Source organism: Drosophila elegans, unplaced genomic scaffold (assembly GCF_018152505.1).
Source record: "Drosophila elegans isolate 14027-0461.03 unplaced genomic scaffold, ASM1815250v1 contig_814, whole genome shotgun sequence".
In the NCBI taxonomy this organism is placed as follows: domain Eukaryota; kingdom Metazoa; phylum Arthropoda; class Insecta; order Diptera; family Drosophilidae; genus Drosophila; species Drosophila elegans.
This window is the reverse complement of record NW_024546167.1, coordinates 1,121,719-1,139,520: the sequence shown is the minus strand read 5'-3', so window position 1 is coordinate 1,139,520 and position 17,802 is coordinate 1,121,719. Positions and strand designations below refer to the sequence as shown.

Here is a 17,802-nt window from a genome sequence, read left to right as displayed (position 1 = left end):
GTATGAAAAATCAATGTTTAAAATTCAGTTTCTGTTGTCAAGGCTTAGCAATAAAATGAATTAAAAATCTATCTTTGCTTTCTTCAAGAAAATATTAAATTAGATTAAAACATTTTATCTTTTTCAACTCGTATTATTCATGTAATAATACAGACTATACCCTAAGCTTGTGAAAAAAATGTATATTAGCCCAATAAAAGCATAAAATATTCCACAGAATATATTTATACTCCTTATGTTTTAAATGGAAAAATTTGCACAGAACAATTTAGTTGACCATTTTAATTTGGCCAAACGTTGACAGAGGAGCTCAGATGCTCTGCGAACGCTTTTGTATCCACCAGATGCCTTCCACTGGATTGAAAGAAGTCCTCGCAGAGGACCTCAGCTCTTCTGCTAACGCATCGGAAATGCATGGTCTAGTGAAGGAAGGACAAGGAAGAGGACTTGTCGTATCGCCCACTGATCATGGGAGGAATTGGCATGCCCAGCCTTAAGGCTGTGTCCTTCGAAAGAGGATAGACCAGGGGCCGCTGCTCCTCCACCCATCGGATCGGCTGGGTCAAGTGCTGGACACTATGGTCCAGCTTGATACCACACTTTCCCTGATGCTGCCGGAAACGCGAGGGCTTGTGAAGTTTGTTGTGCGGATCGCGGTAATAGTCACGGAACTTCTGACACTCCAAATAGAAATTGTCAATTCTGTCCAGATCGTCGTAGTCCACTGTTGCCAATCCAATACGGGGCGCGAAGCCTAGAATGGCTCGGCGTTGAAGCTCTGCATTTTGGGCCACAATCCTCATGTCCACCTCAGGGATAGGTTCGTTTATCATTTTGAAATTGATAATGTTATTAAACACTAATAGTGAACGTATTTAATATGAAAACTAACAATAAAACTGGCAGATAACTAAAGGTAGCTGGCCAACATTAGACAGGTGACTCAAGAGCTGTATGATAAGTTACGGAAGAAAATGTAATTGTTTGCGATTAAAATTAAAATGAAGGCTTGCCAATGCCTTTTTAATCATCATTTAGCTGTTACAGTTCACCACTGAATTTTAAGAAATTGTTAAACATATATATTAAAACTTCAAAATAGTTTTTAAAAACTCCCATTGTATGTTTTAGGAAAAATCTGACTGCTGCCTATAATAGCAGAAAATAACAACATTTCACAAGACATGGTACCAGTGAAGCAGCGATTCTGAAACATAACTTTGGGCACGCGTCGCTCACCGTCCTCGATAGTATAGTGGTTAGTATCCCCGCCTGTCACGCGGGAGACCGGGGTTCAATTCCCCGTCGGGGAGATTATTATCAAAGCTCTTTTTTTTTCTTTTTTTCTACCTAATTTTTATGCTTTTTCTCAAGGCTAGTTACAAAAATATAATTAAATTTAAATACTGAAATAGCCTTAAAATACGCATTGTATTTTTTAAAATACTAAAATAAACTTTAAAAAAATGAGCTACAGAATTCTGGCAGTTATTTCAGTAGTTAAGTAAATTATAGCAATGTTTTTAGGATTTGCAACAAACTCGTTGTAAATCGTTTCTTATTTTAAAGAAAAGATCGCAACATGCCTCCCCGACGTGGAATTATAGCAATGTTATTAGGATTTGTAACAAACTCGTTGTAAAACGTTTCTTATTTAAAAAAGAATATCGCAACATGCCTCCCCGACGGGGAATTGAACCCCGGTCTCCCGCGTGACAGGCGGGGATACTAACCACTATACTATCGAGGATGTTGAACGACGCGCGCCAATAGTTCTATGTACGAATCTATGTTATACTGATAGTTGTCTTGTGAAATTCAAAGCTATAGAGAAATCGAGATTGTAATAGATTTCTTCAATTGGAAACTCCTCGTAATATCAAGACTCATTATTTGGCGACATATTCATATAAAAATATTCACCTCCTCTTTTGAGCGAGAGAACCATAAAGATGGTTTCGTCTATTTGATTCTTAGGTTGCTAGTTGGTTAATTTTGTACTTTCTGTACTGGTCATGTGACTACTGGAGATGCCAGATATCTATCTTTTCAGTTTTAAAGTGAAAGGAAGGCAAGTGAGAATTAAAATGTAATGCAGCTTTCTGGTTAAGAAACTCCTTGGTTTAAAAAGGCTTGGTTTCGCGTTCAATTCCTCAGTAACTCTTAGGCAAGTCAGCACCTTTTTTAAGGTTAAAGGAGGTCTGCTGGTTAAGCATCCTTTTTGTTAAGTATTTACATTTGCAAGCATCCCTATAGTATTTAATTTTTTTATGTTTCTTAACAATGCATCTTAAAGATGTCAAAACAAACTTTCAGAAAATACAGTATTTCAAGATTTTTGATATTATATAGTTTTGCATTTTTTTGTAATCGATGTAGTAATGGTTCAGACTTAAGCTCTCTGCTTAAAAACCTTCATTATGGCGAAAAGGAATTTGTTTAGATCTAATTAACAACTTAATACAACGAAAATCAATTCACACCGATTAATTTCTCCTAGGCTGACACGCATTTATGCACGCGAATCGCTCGGATAGTCTTGTGCCGGTGGAGCAGCAAAAGTCATTTTAATAGATATGGATGGCAAACATTTACATAAAATGTTAATGAACCAATTTCGCCGAAGTTTGAGAAAAATAGAGACACCGAAAGCGCAAAGATGAAACACAAGTTTGGCGGCAGGTGGAAACAGAATTTAAAAGTCTTGTGTACATGTAGAACAGAAGATCAATGAAAAGACTCGACGAACAGCTTTTAATGCTTTATGATTTATAAAGACTTTTAAAACAGGGCCGAGAGGTCATTGTTACAACCAAACACTCCGAAAAGCTGGCAAACTAACGAGCATTTATAAAGCCAATGCTTCAAGAAACCAGTCTACCCAATTTTACGGTCCAAGCTAGAAATAAAACTAATTAGCTAGTGAAAAACGAGGAAATCTTGGAAAAAAGTACTACCAGCCAAGGTATGCCTTCCACCAAGGTATCTTTGAACCACAACAGAGAGACAGAGCTGAGTTTACAACAAAATCATAGTCGACAAAATACAGAAAAAACAATATCATTGATGACTTTAGCTCTGACAGGGGAAACCAGTTTTAGAGAAGGTTTTTTTTGCTTTCTGTTGCCCAAAGCTGCACTCAAGCAATATAAGACAAAAGCCACAGAAAAAGGTACAGAAAAGCCTTCCATCGAAGTCTTGCAAACAATTTGAAGTCTTTTAAGAGCTCGTATGATGATTAGACCTTTTCCAATTAGTGACCGACAAATCAGGCTTTTATTAAGCCTCTCGAATAAAAGATAAATTAAGTGGTAATAATTTCACAAACGAAAGCACCATTAAAAAAAGTTTGAAATATTTCTAAGTGATTAATTTTCAGTTTTATTGGCATTTCCTCGATGTTTTGGGCTGTAAAAGAAGGTTTTTTGCATGTCAATAGAGTTGGAGATGGCGAGAAAATTTCTTGGAACCGAGTAGCAATGTTGCCCAAACTGGTCGCCAAGCACAAGTTATCTGTCTTTGGGAAACAGAGTGAGGAGGGGGAACAGTCGCGTCGCACAAATGAAATGTTGCAAGTCGAGAGGCAAGCGACACCCATACAGCCAGGTACCCATATAAGCGGATTCGGTTTGTAGTTATTGCCGATGGTTATGAATATGAACGCGATCGACTGCGAATGCGCATGGAGGTTGATTGAAAAACACAAGCAAGTAGCCCAAGATGGCTATGACAAGAATCAAGAACCAATCAACTGACACTTTAGACAGATAGTTCACAAAAGAAATCAAGTAAATAGCTTGACCATTAAGGTCAGTGAAAATATTCATTCAATTCTGAAGGTCTTAGCAAATTAAAAGCTGTTCAAATTAAGCAAGAGTGATATTTAACTCAGTATATAAATAGTTGAACTATAGATAAGTTTTAAATGAAAATAAAGTGCAGAATAGAATGTGTGTGCAAAAAAAACTCCTCAAATAAGCACCAAAAAAAGCTTTACGGTTTGTTTAGACTTTTAGTCTTTGGCAGCTTAATAAATTCAAAATGTAGTCAAAAGACTTAAGCAACAAACCTTAAGATCCCGAAATTATCGTTAGTTGTAAGGCATTTCGGTAAACCTTAATGATTCTTAGAGCCCTGCTGTAGTATCTAAGAATCGAATAACCTAACATCGTTGGCTTAAGAAAACTTTTTAAAAGACTTAGGCAACAAACTTGGCCTAACCTTATAAGTAGCTTATGTTTAGGACTTTCGAATGCAGTGTGTGGATATTTTATAATTTTGATTTTCCCTATTTCCAAATAAAATATCGCAAAGCAACTACCGTGAAAGTTGTTTCTGCCAAAGAATGTTTGACATTTCCCAAGTTAACTCCATGGATTGACCTATCTTTCCATTGATAAACTCTAATTTTCCGTGACTAACCTCCTTGCCATTTGCAGGGACATCATTTAACTTACCCTGCAGCTTCTTCTCCGTCTCCCAAAATTTTTGCAATTCGGTGAAATATTTATCCAGTATGAAGACTTTTGACAGGCCCAATGTGGCCATCGTTGTTGAACATTTGTGTGGACGACGACGGTTTTCTTATTTGAATAATTCCGTATTTTTCGTATACAGGCTCTCGGCACAACACACAACAACACACTACGGCACAACACCGCACTAACACACTAGCAAAGAGTCGCGGCCGGAGGAACAGGTTTGCAGGCCAGGCACCGTATCTATGGCATACAAACCGAACCCGAATCCGAATCCGAATATGCGAGTACCCACATAAAAATATATATATATATATACGTGGATATGGGAGAGGGATATATGTGCAGCTGCAACAAGTGAAGCAACCGCACCGCACCGCACAGCACAGCACAGCACACGAAAATAAGTAAACAAGCGAAAAGAATGCAGAAGGGCGAGTGGCGGCGGCGGCCAAAAACCAAACCAAATCACAGTGAGCCTGGCTCTTACTCTTGGCTCCTCGGTTTCCCGACGGGTTTTCGTTTTGGTTTTGGTTTTGGCTGTGTTTTTGGTTCTGGATCTGCTTTTGCTTTTCTTTTATATTATTGTGCTTTTTTTTTTTCTTCTTCTCCCCCTGTTGCTGTTGTTGTTGTTGTTTTCTTCGCGACCGCGCTTATTTTCTCGTTTTGTGCAGACTTTTTTGTTCGTCGTTTTGGTTTTGAAAAACGAGTTTCCAACTTTAACTCCAGGTCCAGACCCAGTGTAGATGTGCGCTTAGATACCTCGACGCGATACCTCCAAGGTACACACCAGCCAACAACCAACACAGAGGCGAAGTTTCTTAGCGTTTTATTTTCAGATCGATTCGTTGCGATGTGATGGATTCGCTGGTGGCACTTTCAACTCACTGCCAGCAGCCGCGTGACCTCTTCGCCGATTAGTTATAAACTTTAATTGGATTTTATAATGAATGCTCGAGTTTGTTGTGTGAGGAAATGGAAATGCAAAGAAATGCAAATGCAAACGCGAACGCGAACACCCGATGCGAGCGATTCAAACTCCAGCGGCAGACTGAGGTGATCTGCCATTGTTCGTGGCTCAAATTCGATCTTGGGTCTCTCGACTCTCCACTCTCCACTCTTGACTCTCTGGTTGAAATGCTCTCCCACTTTGCAGGTAACTTTTCTAGCAGGTAAAAGGCATAGAAGGCTCTGCCTTGCGAGATGCGATGCGTGCAGTTGCTCAAATATGGGGTCAAGTGTTTGGGCCTCCGCCCGCCGTCCGTCTCGATTTGCTGGTCGCGTGTTAATTAGCGACGATTGTTTATTGTCTTGCTGCATTTCGCAATTCCCACAGCGCCAAACACACTACAGGTAAAATGCAAATTGATTCTTAAAAGTGCTTACACGAGTTGTTCTTTGTTTCGGCAAAGTATTATGTCACGATTTACAATAATTATTATGCATAGCCAACCTCGTCAAATGGGCATACATTTTCAAATCACATAAATATTTAATTTTTAAATAAACGGTTTTACTGCTTTCGGACCATGAACTGCTTGACGGCTGATGTCGATTACTGGCTGAACGAGTTATCGGCACAACCGGTCACATAACCGGTTCGTCTCTATGGCAGCCCTGGAAGCAAGCAGTTTACACTACTTAAAACCGTGTACTGCTTTTTAATTAATAACAGTTGGATATTCAAAATGCCGATTCAGGCATATAAATACATATTTTACATATGGAACAATTTTTATGGCCATGGGAACAACAAACCAATTTACTTAATATACGTTTTATTTAAGAATGCGTTAGTTCCTAAATACAGCTGGATGTAAATGTAATGTTAAAGGATTTTTGTAGATTTTTTTTCCACACATGGGAATATACTTTTTGACAATGATATTTTTCAATATATATATTTTTTTCAATTATAAGTTTGTTTGGTTTTAAAATCACCTTTACTGTGTCCGAGGTTTTATAATTATAATTAACTTACCCAATATTTGTTTTTTTATTACCTGTTATATTGCCAGTGGTCTTGTTGCAGGATTTCTTCCTCTTGGGCACAGGCAGTGTGTAAATGGCGGAAAACTTGGAAAACCTCTCAACCACAGCGTTGGTCCTGTGCAACTTAAGATCCTTCAACTCCGTTTTGTATTTTCCTGTCGGTGATTTGGATTCCACAACTGGTGTTGAGGTTTTCCTTTGCTTTGGTGAGGGCGTTGTTGAACTAAAAATGAGAAATTCGAAACAATAAAGCTTATTAAATCAGGACTTTTTTTTAAAGGATTTTTCTTGTTAAAAAAAATAAAACTACAGAAATGGTTTTTTTACTCTTCTCGCTTGATATATGTTCAAGAAACTGGGAAAGGAACTGTGTAATGCTTCCAATTATATTTTGTAGGTATGGCACTGTTTGCGAGATGTTTGCTAAAACTCATTCCTTTTTGATCAGAAATCACAAATTTATTTAAGCTATAAAAGCAATAAAGTATCATTAATCAATTAAATATTCTAATAGATCACAGAGCAAGGCAAGCCTACCTGACTGCCTTGTGATACTGGCAGAAGAAGTCGGGTCGCATGCGATGGCGACAGAGGAAGTCCTCGCACAGCCGCAGGACATCGTCCTCCTCGCAGTTGTCGCTCTGACTGGTGCTCTCGCTCTCCTGATCCGCTGCCAGCACCTCGTCCTCATCCTCCAGTCCATCCTGGTCCAGCCGCAACTCCCGCCTCTTCTTGGGCCGTGCATCCCCATCCTGCTGCTCCTGCGGACTGTAGAGGAAGGCCGGCAGGGAATCCCCCAGAAAGTCGGGTATGTTCTCAAAGAAGTCCGCCGTTCGCTCGTAGCTGCTGTTGCTGGCATCGGAGCTCTTGGATCGCTGTAGTTTCGACTTCAGGCCGCGACTCCGGCTCTTGTGGAAGGTTAGCAGCTGGTGGTGGTGGTGGTGGCGGCCCACGTCGTAGTCGGCGTACGTCTGGTCCGGAAGCAACATAGCAGCCTCATCCTGGTAGACCCATGCACAGGTCAATATCTGCAAGAGCAGGAAACTACAATTAGAAATCACTAAGATGAACAAAAAAATCATTGAAATGCAATGGAACCAAAAAAAAATGTACAGGGTCGAAAAACTATTTCGAAAAGCAGGTCAAATATTAAGCCCATAACTAAATAGCTGATATGATCTCCATTAATAATAAAATAGATTATTCTAATTGGTTTGCTTAGCTAACACCTTCTTATCATCAAAATATAGAATGTTGTTTTGGTTTTTGTAAGAAAATGTATATACCTTTTTGATTAAAAACCAAACAAATTTTATTATAACACAAATTGCACATGTATACCAAGGTAAAAATTAACCCAAATCTTAGCAACTGAAATAATTTAAAACAAACTCCATTTTAATAATAACCTTCTAAATTAGTAACCATCAATTTAAAGATTGTTGTTGTTTTGTGGAAGGTGAAAAATGCAAATGCCTATTTAATAAAAAACAAAAGCACTTCCCTTTATATACAAAAAAATATTAAAATACATATTAGAAGAAAAGTACCTCAAGAACCAAAAGGGAATAAAATGGGTCTTTGCCATCTGGCGAAAGCAGATTTAGCTAACTTTGAGCTGGATTTGGCCTGCTTTTGGCATCTTTGCCAGACAAGACGAGCCGCGAACTGCAGGCGAAAAATCAATCGCGACATCGATTCGCATTTTAATTGCTTTTAAATCAAGTGCGCATGCGTCTGGGCGCAGGATTGCATGGGGCTTCCGCGTCTGCAGGTCCATAAACCTGTCGCTTTATTGGCGCAGCCGATTACCTCGATTAGCGTGACCATGACGAAGGTGACAGACACGGACGCTAATGCCTTTTACTGAACAGCTCAGTGGTCGGAGCGTAGCTAGACGGGAATGGATCTGGTCTGGGGGCGGGGCTGCGGCTGACGCTGACGCTACAGGTGGAAATGAACCAGGACATGGAGGTGGACATGGAGATGGAGAAACATTTTGCAAGCGGGGCTAAACAGATGAGTTGTTTGGCCAAATGAGACGCAGTATTTATGCCACACGTCGGGTACTGCTCCGTGTGGTCTACCAGAAGACACTGACTATGACTCTGCCTGTTGGCAATTAACTGAAATGATTGTCATAAAGTGTTGGACGTGTGTGGAGGCACATGTGGCCGCCATCAGCGGCAGTAATCGGAGACCAAGCCGTTGGCGTCGGCATTTTTCAATGTCAACACAGCGGGCGGCAACGTTTGACTAGAAGGAACACAAAGAAAAAGTTTCACATATTATTATATATATTTCACATTTTACTACCATTAAAACTTTTTCCGCATCCATATTTTTTTCAAAAAAACATTTTAAAAAATTTTTTTAAAAACACTTTACTCATGATAGACTCTTCATTCCGTATGAAGGTCGAGATCTGTCTGTATAAAGATCAAGATCGGGCTTTTAGGCATGTTAGAGGTCAGTTATAAATGTTTACTCGGTCATTATCTGTCTACTCATACAAAAATGTAGCTAAATAACGGATAACTAAAAGTCTGGGTAATAGACTATGGCGTAGCTTTTTATTATATAAATAATGTTTGGTAATTAATTTTGTGTCCCATAACATGTAATTTTAAAACTTGTTCCATCCCCTAAATTTTTTTAAAAAACATTTCTAGACATACTTTTATAAGAATACAAATGGAAATTGTTGTCACACAAAGAGGTTACTATAGCCTTTGGAAATTTATTAAGTCAATTTCAAAATTAATTATTCTTTAAACCTACACTAGTTAATACTTCGATTTTAATCACAGTAGGCTTAGTTTATTTTAAACACTTTTATAGTGATAAACAAAAAGTCTTCTTCCTGATTTTCTCCATGTGTAAAAGTCTGAGATCGCTGATATCTAAGCCACTTCTGGTTTATTACGCAACATTTGACCATAAGCTATCTTAGGGGAAAGAGGTTGAGCCTGAAAGGGCCGTTCTATTCCCACAGGTCCAACCATCTAGTACTTTGATTTTGTCAACTTATTGCTGCTGATTGGCTCCACATTTCCCCGCCGCACATGAAGGCTATCTCTCGACTGACAGATTACATGGGCCAAGGAAATGTTTGGCCATAAATCGGCTTAACCAGCAGCGGAAACGAAACGGCAGCCATAGCCATAGCCATGGCCATCCCATCCGGAACAATTTGGCTATCTAAACATGGCTAATCGCCTGGCCCCTTCCTTTGAGTATGAATAAAATATGTCATCTAATAAATGCGCACGGGGAGCTGAATCTGGAGTTGGAGCTGGGCAGTTGGGTAGTTGGGTAGCTGGGTATCAGTATCAGGTAGCGACATCGCATAAAATAAAATAAATCTCATAAATATGCAGACCGTGGAGGGCGGGGAGTTGGAGATGCAGATGGAGATGCGGTTGGAGATGGTGGAGAAGTGAAGAAGTGGAGAAGGTTCCTCCAGACCCGTTCGCTAAGAACACATGACTGGCTGGCTACCTGGGCAAAAGTTCTGGCTGAGCTGCCGACTGACTGCTGCCCCGGCCGTGGACGTAAATTTATTTATTCTAACTACGACTACGATATACAATTTCCACTCCAATCTGTAGAGTGGAAGACAAACGCTGCTGTGGGTCGCGGCATTCTCCCCCGCGGCTCCTCCCTTCGGCCCTTCAGATCGCTTTCTCATGTGGGGGGCCGCAATGGCAATTTGCAATCGCCCCGAACAGTTCAACAAATCAGCATTCGCACAGCTCAGGTATGAATTCATAAGTACGCTAAAATTTAGACAGATAGAAATGTTTCCTCTCCAACCGCATTCCGTCCGAGTGGGAAGTTGTCCACAGTTGAGATATGTCTGGACAAAGATATGCAATAATGGTTAGGGCATTCCAATAGCTTCAGATATTTATTCAAAAACCTAACGGAGAATCAGTATCTTCAGATATTTGTAACGAAGAATAATACTTAAATAGGGGCCATATCCCTCAAAAATTCATTAAAACAAACCACTCGAAGGTCTGAATTCAAAACTATAGTCCAAAGGCTATGAAGGGCTTAACGACGAGTTGGTTAGAGATAATTGGGCACATGAGGATCAAGTGACGGATAATATACTGGTAGGAGATCCTTGAAGAAGAAATTTGTAAAAAATAATATAATCTAAAATAATATAATTTATTAACCATTTATAGGAATTACAAAATTTCTTTGTAAAGAAAAGGCTTATATGTTTGATTTTATGGAGGGTTGTTTTGATTGTGATCCAATAGTAAATTTTGAGTAATTATACAGCTGTTTAAACACCACCGGTTAAATTTAAATAGAATCCTTCTGGTAAATTGAAAATCCAGTGCGGTATATTGTTTAAAAAGATAGTATTAGTTTGTACTTTTACCTATACACTTAAAAGCCGCCTGGACAAACAATCAATTGAATGGCATCGACTGAGCAATTTCCCAGGCCTGCAGATGATTACAGGTCTAGGACCAAGCCCTTCTCCTGCGTTTAGAACTCCTCCCCCGTGATCAGCGTGTATAAGAAGTGCACTTTTGACTCGCTACATGGAAATTACATGATTTAACTTAATTTAATAAAGAGCCAAGGGCACCAACTCCATGGAGTTGGAGTTTAAGTTGGAGCCACAACAACAACAGCTGGGATCGTATCGTGGTATCGTGGCTCGCTTTTGTGATTTACCGCATGTTTCCTCCTCACTCCTCCGGTTCCCTGCGAAGGGACGAACTCCGCCCCCGCCAAGCTCCACGAAAAACTGCACTATTCAACAGGATTTGGCCTGTTAACAGATACAATGTTGTGGTTAAATGATTTTTATTATAATTTTAATCAACTAAGAGTAATTTTGCGAATGAATTTCTAAAACATTTTCCAAACCATTTTGGTTAAAAAGGGTAAAGTTACTTTTAACATTTCAACTGCTGAGAAAAATATATAAATGTTTTTTGCTATTATTTCAGTATCTATAACATTTAATTTAAAATAGTAAAGAAATGGTAGTAAAATTAAAAATTTAAATTTCGGAAGAATATGTTGCTTGTTCTCCACTATAGTACTTTCTAGAAGCCTTAAATCTTTTTAAATTAATATTACTTGGCCAACATCAAATGTATGTATATTGAAAAATAAATAAATTGATTAAAAAACGTTGAAAAATTCCTATCCATCTTTTTAAAGTGTACTATTTAAAACCAAATTTTAAGCAACTTAGTAAAACACTTGTATGTACATACTCTTTATTAAATATTATAGTAATGAAAAGCTAAGGCATTATTTTTTAAAATTTTAAAATTTACACAATTTGTATCTATTTTGTTAAATTTTATTTTTAAAACCAAATTTTAAGCAACTTTTTAAAATTTCAGCCTGCATGTAACATTTTACCAAATAGAGATGAAACCTTCATCAGTTTCAAATTTCCACCCTTGAAGAAACTCAAATGTTGTAGATCTGTGTAGACAGAGATGAACTTTTTTCTTCAGAGTCAATGTCTGATTCGGAGCCTGGCGTCTTGGTCGTCCATCAACGTGGTGGGCTGCTGCTGCTGCTGATGCTGCTGCTGCTGTTGTCCTCGAACTTGGCCACACTCCAAGAAAGCCATTTGCCGCCCAATTAGGGGATTTGCTTGGCTAACCTTCGACGGGTTTGCGGTTTCTCGCAGTGTATGGATTTGTGTAGATCAAGAGATTTTGATTAATAGGTGGTGGTTGGCGTTGGCCAGGGTCTGGACGGTCTCTGGCTTTTTGGGACCCCGATCCCAGAGACTCCTTGGCCATGGCCTCGGGTTAGACATTGAGAAATATTTTTGCGAATCGAGTCGACAGACGAAGGCAGTCGAAACTCAATGAATTTCGCTTAGTTGCTGTGTGGTTGTTGCTCTTGTTGATTTGGCAATCGCGTTTGTTCCGTCCGTTGTTCTACCCCCAATTGTCTGCGTCCTTGTATTGTACTGTAGAATTTAACCATCTTCCACTGGCAGCTAAGCGCATTTGAGACATTAATAATAATTTTCTAAGAACTTCAACATCTTTATGCTTTCGGACTTTCCCATGTAGTTAAACATTCTTAGTTCGATTTTAGTGAGTAATTTATTTAACCCTAAAATACATTACTAAAGTGCTAGAAGATTTATAAACTTTAAAATCGAAGCTTCATATCAAAATTTCCATTTGCATAATATCAAAAAACCTTATAGAGACGGTTTTTTGATATTTTAAAATTAATAAATCTTCTAGTAATTTAGTACTGTATTTTAGGGTTAAACAATTATTCACTAAAATTTAATTTCAAGGTGTACAGAAAATAAATTCATTATTTTACTATGTGATATGAAAACATAACTTTCCAAAAACCATCTGCAAAGTCGATCCTAATTACCGCTCAGGGCTACAATTAAAACCCTGTACAGCTGTCGACCAAAACACGAAAAAGAGAGGTTTATCCAGCGAATCAGCCACAATGTATGCGAATTTCAAGTCCGCTTTAAGTTCGCATTCGACATTAATATTCGCATTCCTGCCGAACATTTTCAACGGAACCTAAATGCATGAAAATTGCAAATATCGTCACGTTTCTGGCTTTAAGGATAATTACGTGTGCATAGCTCAAGCTGCGAGAGATGCTGCGAAGAGTTGGTGGGACGAAAGCGGGTCTTCAACCTGTGCAAGATTCAATTTGCGAATTTCACAGCCATAAACAAAGAACCAGCAGCGACCGAAGAAGAGGTTCCAGTCACGAATGATCCCAGGAGCCGAGGGCTTCGATTGAGGATCTTTGGGGGCAGGGTCGGGAGGAAGGGGATCCCGGAGAGGTCCCAGATGGAAAATGGAAAGTACTTGGTTCCGCACACATTGCGCCAGTTGCCAGAAGCCCACAAGACCAGAAGCGGAAGCGGATGAGGAAACGGAAAGCGAACTGCAGAAAGCGGCAGAACACTCGACATCACGTAGCGTGCTAATTTATGTGGGAGTCCCACTCGCTCCCTGGCACACCTGCCATTCCACCTACCACCGCCCACCGCCCACATTCCCCCAACCTTGATGAAAGGTGTGTGAAAACTTTTAATCGAATCTTAATTGCATTAGGCCCCAACAAGGCACATCGCTCCAGCTTTGGATCCAAGTCCAACAATGCCAATTTGAAGCACGACGAGATCGCTCCATAATCGATCGATCTAAGACCCCGTACACCAGTGGGCGCAATAATAGGTTTCATATTCATTTTTTTGGTTTTTCAGTTTCCATATTATTTTACATTATATACATTTATATTATAATATTATTATATTTAAGCGGTTTAATTTTTTTAACAATGCTTAAATCGAACGCTTTTAAGTAAAATAATTTTGTTCTTTAAAATCAATTTTTTATTAAATAGAATAGTTTTTTATCTAATTTCAATAAAAAATAATCTGCCAAATAAAATTTAAAAACAAATTTCTTCTTCCTTAAACATTTAAAATTAAAGCTTTAGTTCAAAGGCAAGCTAAGAAATCTTAAGTTAAAGAGAATTGACCAAAAATAAAAGAATAATAATATTTATCAGCTATAAATAAATAATATTTATATATTAAACTCTCAGAAAGTGACTTGTATTGTTTTGAAAGCCTATTGCTTTAGCCTCAAGTGTTTGTCTATCCCCTCTGTCCGCACTGCGTTAAATTTCTTGTCGCGTGCAGGTTACGCAATATCATGATGCAAGTGGATGTGGATGCCAGCACGTGTAGCCCGCTAAGGACCTGGCCAAGATCACGATCGTGGTTGGCCCACAAAAACTTGTCCTCACCATTCCGACGGCGCTGCACATTGGCATTGGTATTGGCATTGGTATTGGCATTGGTATTGGCATCGCATCGATCGCCAATAAAAGGCAGCAAACAATTAGACGGCTGCCGTGGCGGGACTTCTCTTTCGCTGCTTTTAAAAGCAGCCAAAGACTGTTAATATTTATGAATTGCAAAACTGGGTATTGTATAAGCCATCATCAGTCAGTTGGCGTCGCAGCAACTACAAGATCGATCGCCTGCAGACGGCTTCAACTTGACCTCCGGCTTTTCCCGTGATCTTGGGTCCTAGCTGTTTAAATGCCGGAGGTAAACAAGCCAATCAGCGGAATCTTAAGATTGATTTAAGCCACATTTATCAGTGGTTCTTTAAATCAGTCGATGATAGCTAAACTGACGGTATAGAATCGGTCTAGCATGGAAAAATACATTGATAGCATCAGTAAACTCAAATTTTTATAGTTTAAAACCATAAATAACCATTTTCTGAGACTTAAAGGTTTATTTTAGCTTACAAAACAGAGGAAAAACTATTTTTTATATATTATTAATGTATTTTTAAGCGCTTTCTTCAATGTGACTTCATTTTCAATTTCAATTATATTATTTTGGGAACACAGGCTATAAGAAAAGTTAGTCTTAAAAGTCATGCCGAAAAATGTCCTATGATGCCTTTATCATTGCATTGCAATTTGCAATAATTATTTTTGTCTAGTGCAATAAAGTGTTCAATTGGGTCACGCTCGCAGAAAATTATATAACCCACCCACTTATCATCGTGGGTTAACTGATCCCGACCCAATTTCGTTTAACCTGTTTGCTGGCAATTACTTTAGCCAACTGGCTACTCCAATTTTTTCAATCAACTTGTAACCGATTTCGGCAAATGAGCGAGTGCAAAAACGGGTTAGTTAGTTTTTTAGCCGACATAAGCTAAAAGAAATATTGATATTAATTGGTATATGCTCTTATATTATTTTAATGACTTTGAAAAGTAATAATATAGACCTTTGCAATCATTTGTCAATGTACTCCAGGCTTAAAGGCATAATTCTTTTCAATATAGCCATAACCAAGTAAACCGACAGATTGTTTATAAGTTATGTCTTTATGTTGCACCGAATGCTTTTGAGAACAAATAAGTCAAACTTTTGTATTTATTTTTCGGGGTATTCTAGGCACAAGAGGCATGATTTCTTTGAAGAAAGCCACAGCCAAGTGAATAGCGTGATTTAGTAGACTCCCATGAACTTGCCGCCAAGCCTCGAGATAGTGAATAAGTAACCTGCTATGGGGAAATCTTCTATTGGAAACTACATATTTATTTAGCTCTCCCACGCGGCAAGTCAAAGAGCACGAGGATCGGAATCGGGCAGGGAATGTGCCTCAATGTGCCTCCTCCATGCTGGCCATGGCCAAACAAATGTGGACACGTTCGATGGGCAAGTGACCCGGCAAGGCCCCTCTCACAGATTCCGATTCGGACTCAGGCTCACATACATAAGTTGGCCAAACCCCGCGGAACGTGAAATATTTTTGTAATTTGTGCAGGATGCGATAAAGAAAAGGCAATCGCAATTGCCATGGCTTTTGCCAAACAGAGCTATGTCTATGGCTATGGCTATAGCTATGGCTATGGTTAAAGCAATTGCACACCCTTTTGGCTGCTATTTCCGCATGGGCAGCATGGATCAGTGGATGGTTGACAGCACACACACACTGCTGCACACCCACAACAGATGTGGGGGGATCCTGGGAGGAGGCAGTTCCTGGACAGTCGCTTCGGGGCCCAATCCCAAGATTGGACCTCACCTCGCATCACCTGCACATCTCGCAGTCGATCGCTGGACCCGGGTCAAAATTGCTTGTTGGAATTTATTTGCAAGGGTTCCGCGATTGGTATGCCCAGTTCCTGGGCCACTAATTTGTGACTGTTCCTCACAGGCAACATGGAATTTCTCAAAAGTGCAAATGGTGATTCGACTCACCACGGTTCTCGAGCAATTTACACAATTATGGAAATCACATGGCAGGCCATGCGACTTAAAATATCCGATCCAAATACTAAACAAGGCAGGAAATGTATCAAGGCAAACCAAAAAGGAACCCGAATTCTATGAGCAAAAAATATTTTATAACTCTGCAGTTACAGATTCCATTGTGGATTCCATTAAAATACAAGTTTTTCACTTTACAAACATCTAGCCAAAGTTATTAAAGCTTCTAATGGATAACTTAAAGTACTTAGCAAAGAAACCTAAACGGTTTTATTTTTATTGTTTTCACTTTATGTGATAATTTTTAACATCGTCCCACTTCAAATACAAATAAAAAATTTCAAAATATATCTGCAAAAACCATCGTATTACCTTTTTAAATAAAAATAAATAAAAATATAAATAAAAACAATTTCTAAGAGCTTGTATTAATTTGCTCACCCCCTGATCATAACTTTCTAGATGCCAAATCAATTTGCTACTGTGTAAGAAATATTGATGTTATCTGGATAGATTAATAAGCCGTTGGCTGGCCACTAGGCAGAAGCACTCACGATTGACATTGGCGCTCATTAAATATATCCTCGATGGGCCAGGCGGAGACACTAACAACTAATTAACACTTCCAGCTACTTCCACGCCCACCGAACCGGCTAACCGTTTGCCGGCTGAATTAATGAACGAATTAAAGTTTGCGTGACGACATGAAGCGACTCCACGACAAAGGGGGTATGGATTGGGATGGGTTGGATCGGGATGGGTTGAAATGGGATGGGACAGTAAAGACGACGTCATAGCCATCGTCACCAGCGTCGCCACCATGGAAAAGTCGGAGGCGGGCGGCTGCCATTCAGACAGGGCAACAGCACAACGTCAGGCCAGCCAAGAAGCAAATGTCGTGCCAAACAAATACCTTAAGAGATCGCCGAGGACAGGGAGCGCAGGAACTGGTTTTTGGCGGCAACCGCAGCGCATTAGCCAGCGAAAACGAGAAAGGAAGTCCCAAGGATTCGGGTCGAAGCTGGGAACACCTTGGAACGCTGAATATAAGGGCTTTAATGGGTACTGTTCCCTGTAAAAGACAATTTGTATACGATTTTTTTTTTAAATTAACAGATTTCCTTTAAGAATCAGAATATACCACAGTACTTAACTTAAACAGCATTTCTATATAAAAACTACAATAATTTATAACGTTTAATCCTCATAACAAGACATTTTATTAAAAAAAAAAATTTTAACTATCGTATAAACAACAATTTTTAAATAAAATAGAGATTCCTTCTAAACTAGTCGCATAAATTGATTAAAAACTCTCACCTAAATGCTGCTGATAAAGGCTAATTACATATGTTAAAACATATACTTCCCTTTATGACCAATACTTGGAATACGTGTTTTGTTAGTTTAACAATCCTTGTGTTTCTATAAAAACTCCATAATTTGGTTTAATCCTCATAGCAAAATAGTATAAGTTTTCATGTTACTCCTAGTTTTGTAACAAACTCTTACTTAATAAAAAAAATAATTTGAA

General features: G+C 39.0%; 2 protein-coding genes and 2 non-coding genes across 5 annotated transcripts in view; 1 reads left to right on the top strand and 3 right to left on the bottom strand.

Annotated features, from left to right (window-relative positions):
- Positions 1 to 17,802, bottom strand: part of LOC108141977 (unconventional myosin-Vb) — a 28,828-nt gene that overhangs the window by 7,737 nt on the left and 3,289 nt on the right. Inside the window, exons 2-3 of one of the 2 annotated variants that reach the window (XM_017265629.2) lie at positions 7,008 to 7,498; positions 6,482 to 6,693 (exon numbers count right to left, since the gene is read on the bottom strand). In XM_017265629.2, the coding sequence (XP_017121118.1) occupies positions 6,482 to 6,693; positions 7,008 to 7,459 (664 nt within the window). In that variant the 5' untranslated portion in view covers positions 7,460 to 7,498. Of the gene's footprint in view, positions 1 to 4,457; positions 5,546 to 6,481; positions 6,694 to 7,007; positions 7,499 to 17,802 lie in introns of those variants that run through there. The other variant, XM_017265630.2, reaches the window with a different exon arrangement.
- Positions 87 to 1,037, bottom strand: LOC108141978. The gene has a single exon (XM_017265632.2). The coding sequence runs from the start codon at positions 831 to 833 to the stop codon at positions 420 to 422; it is 414 nt and encodes a 137-aa protein (XP_017121121.1). The 5' UTR covers positions 834 to 1,037; the 3' UTR covers positions 87 to 419.
- Trnad-guc lies at positions 1,242 to 1,313 on the top strand. Its single transcript has one exon. It is a non-coding gene; the product is annotated as a tRNA-Asp (tRNA).
- Positions 1,679 to 1,750, bottom strand: Trnad-guc. The gene has a single exon. It is a non-coding gene; the product is annotated as a tRNA-Asp (tRNA).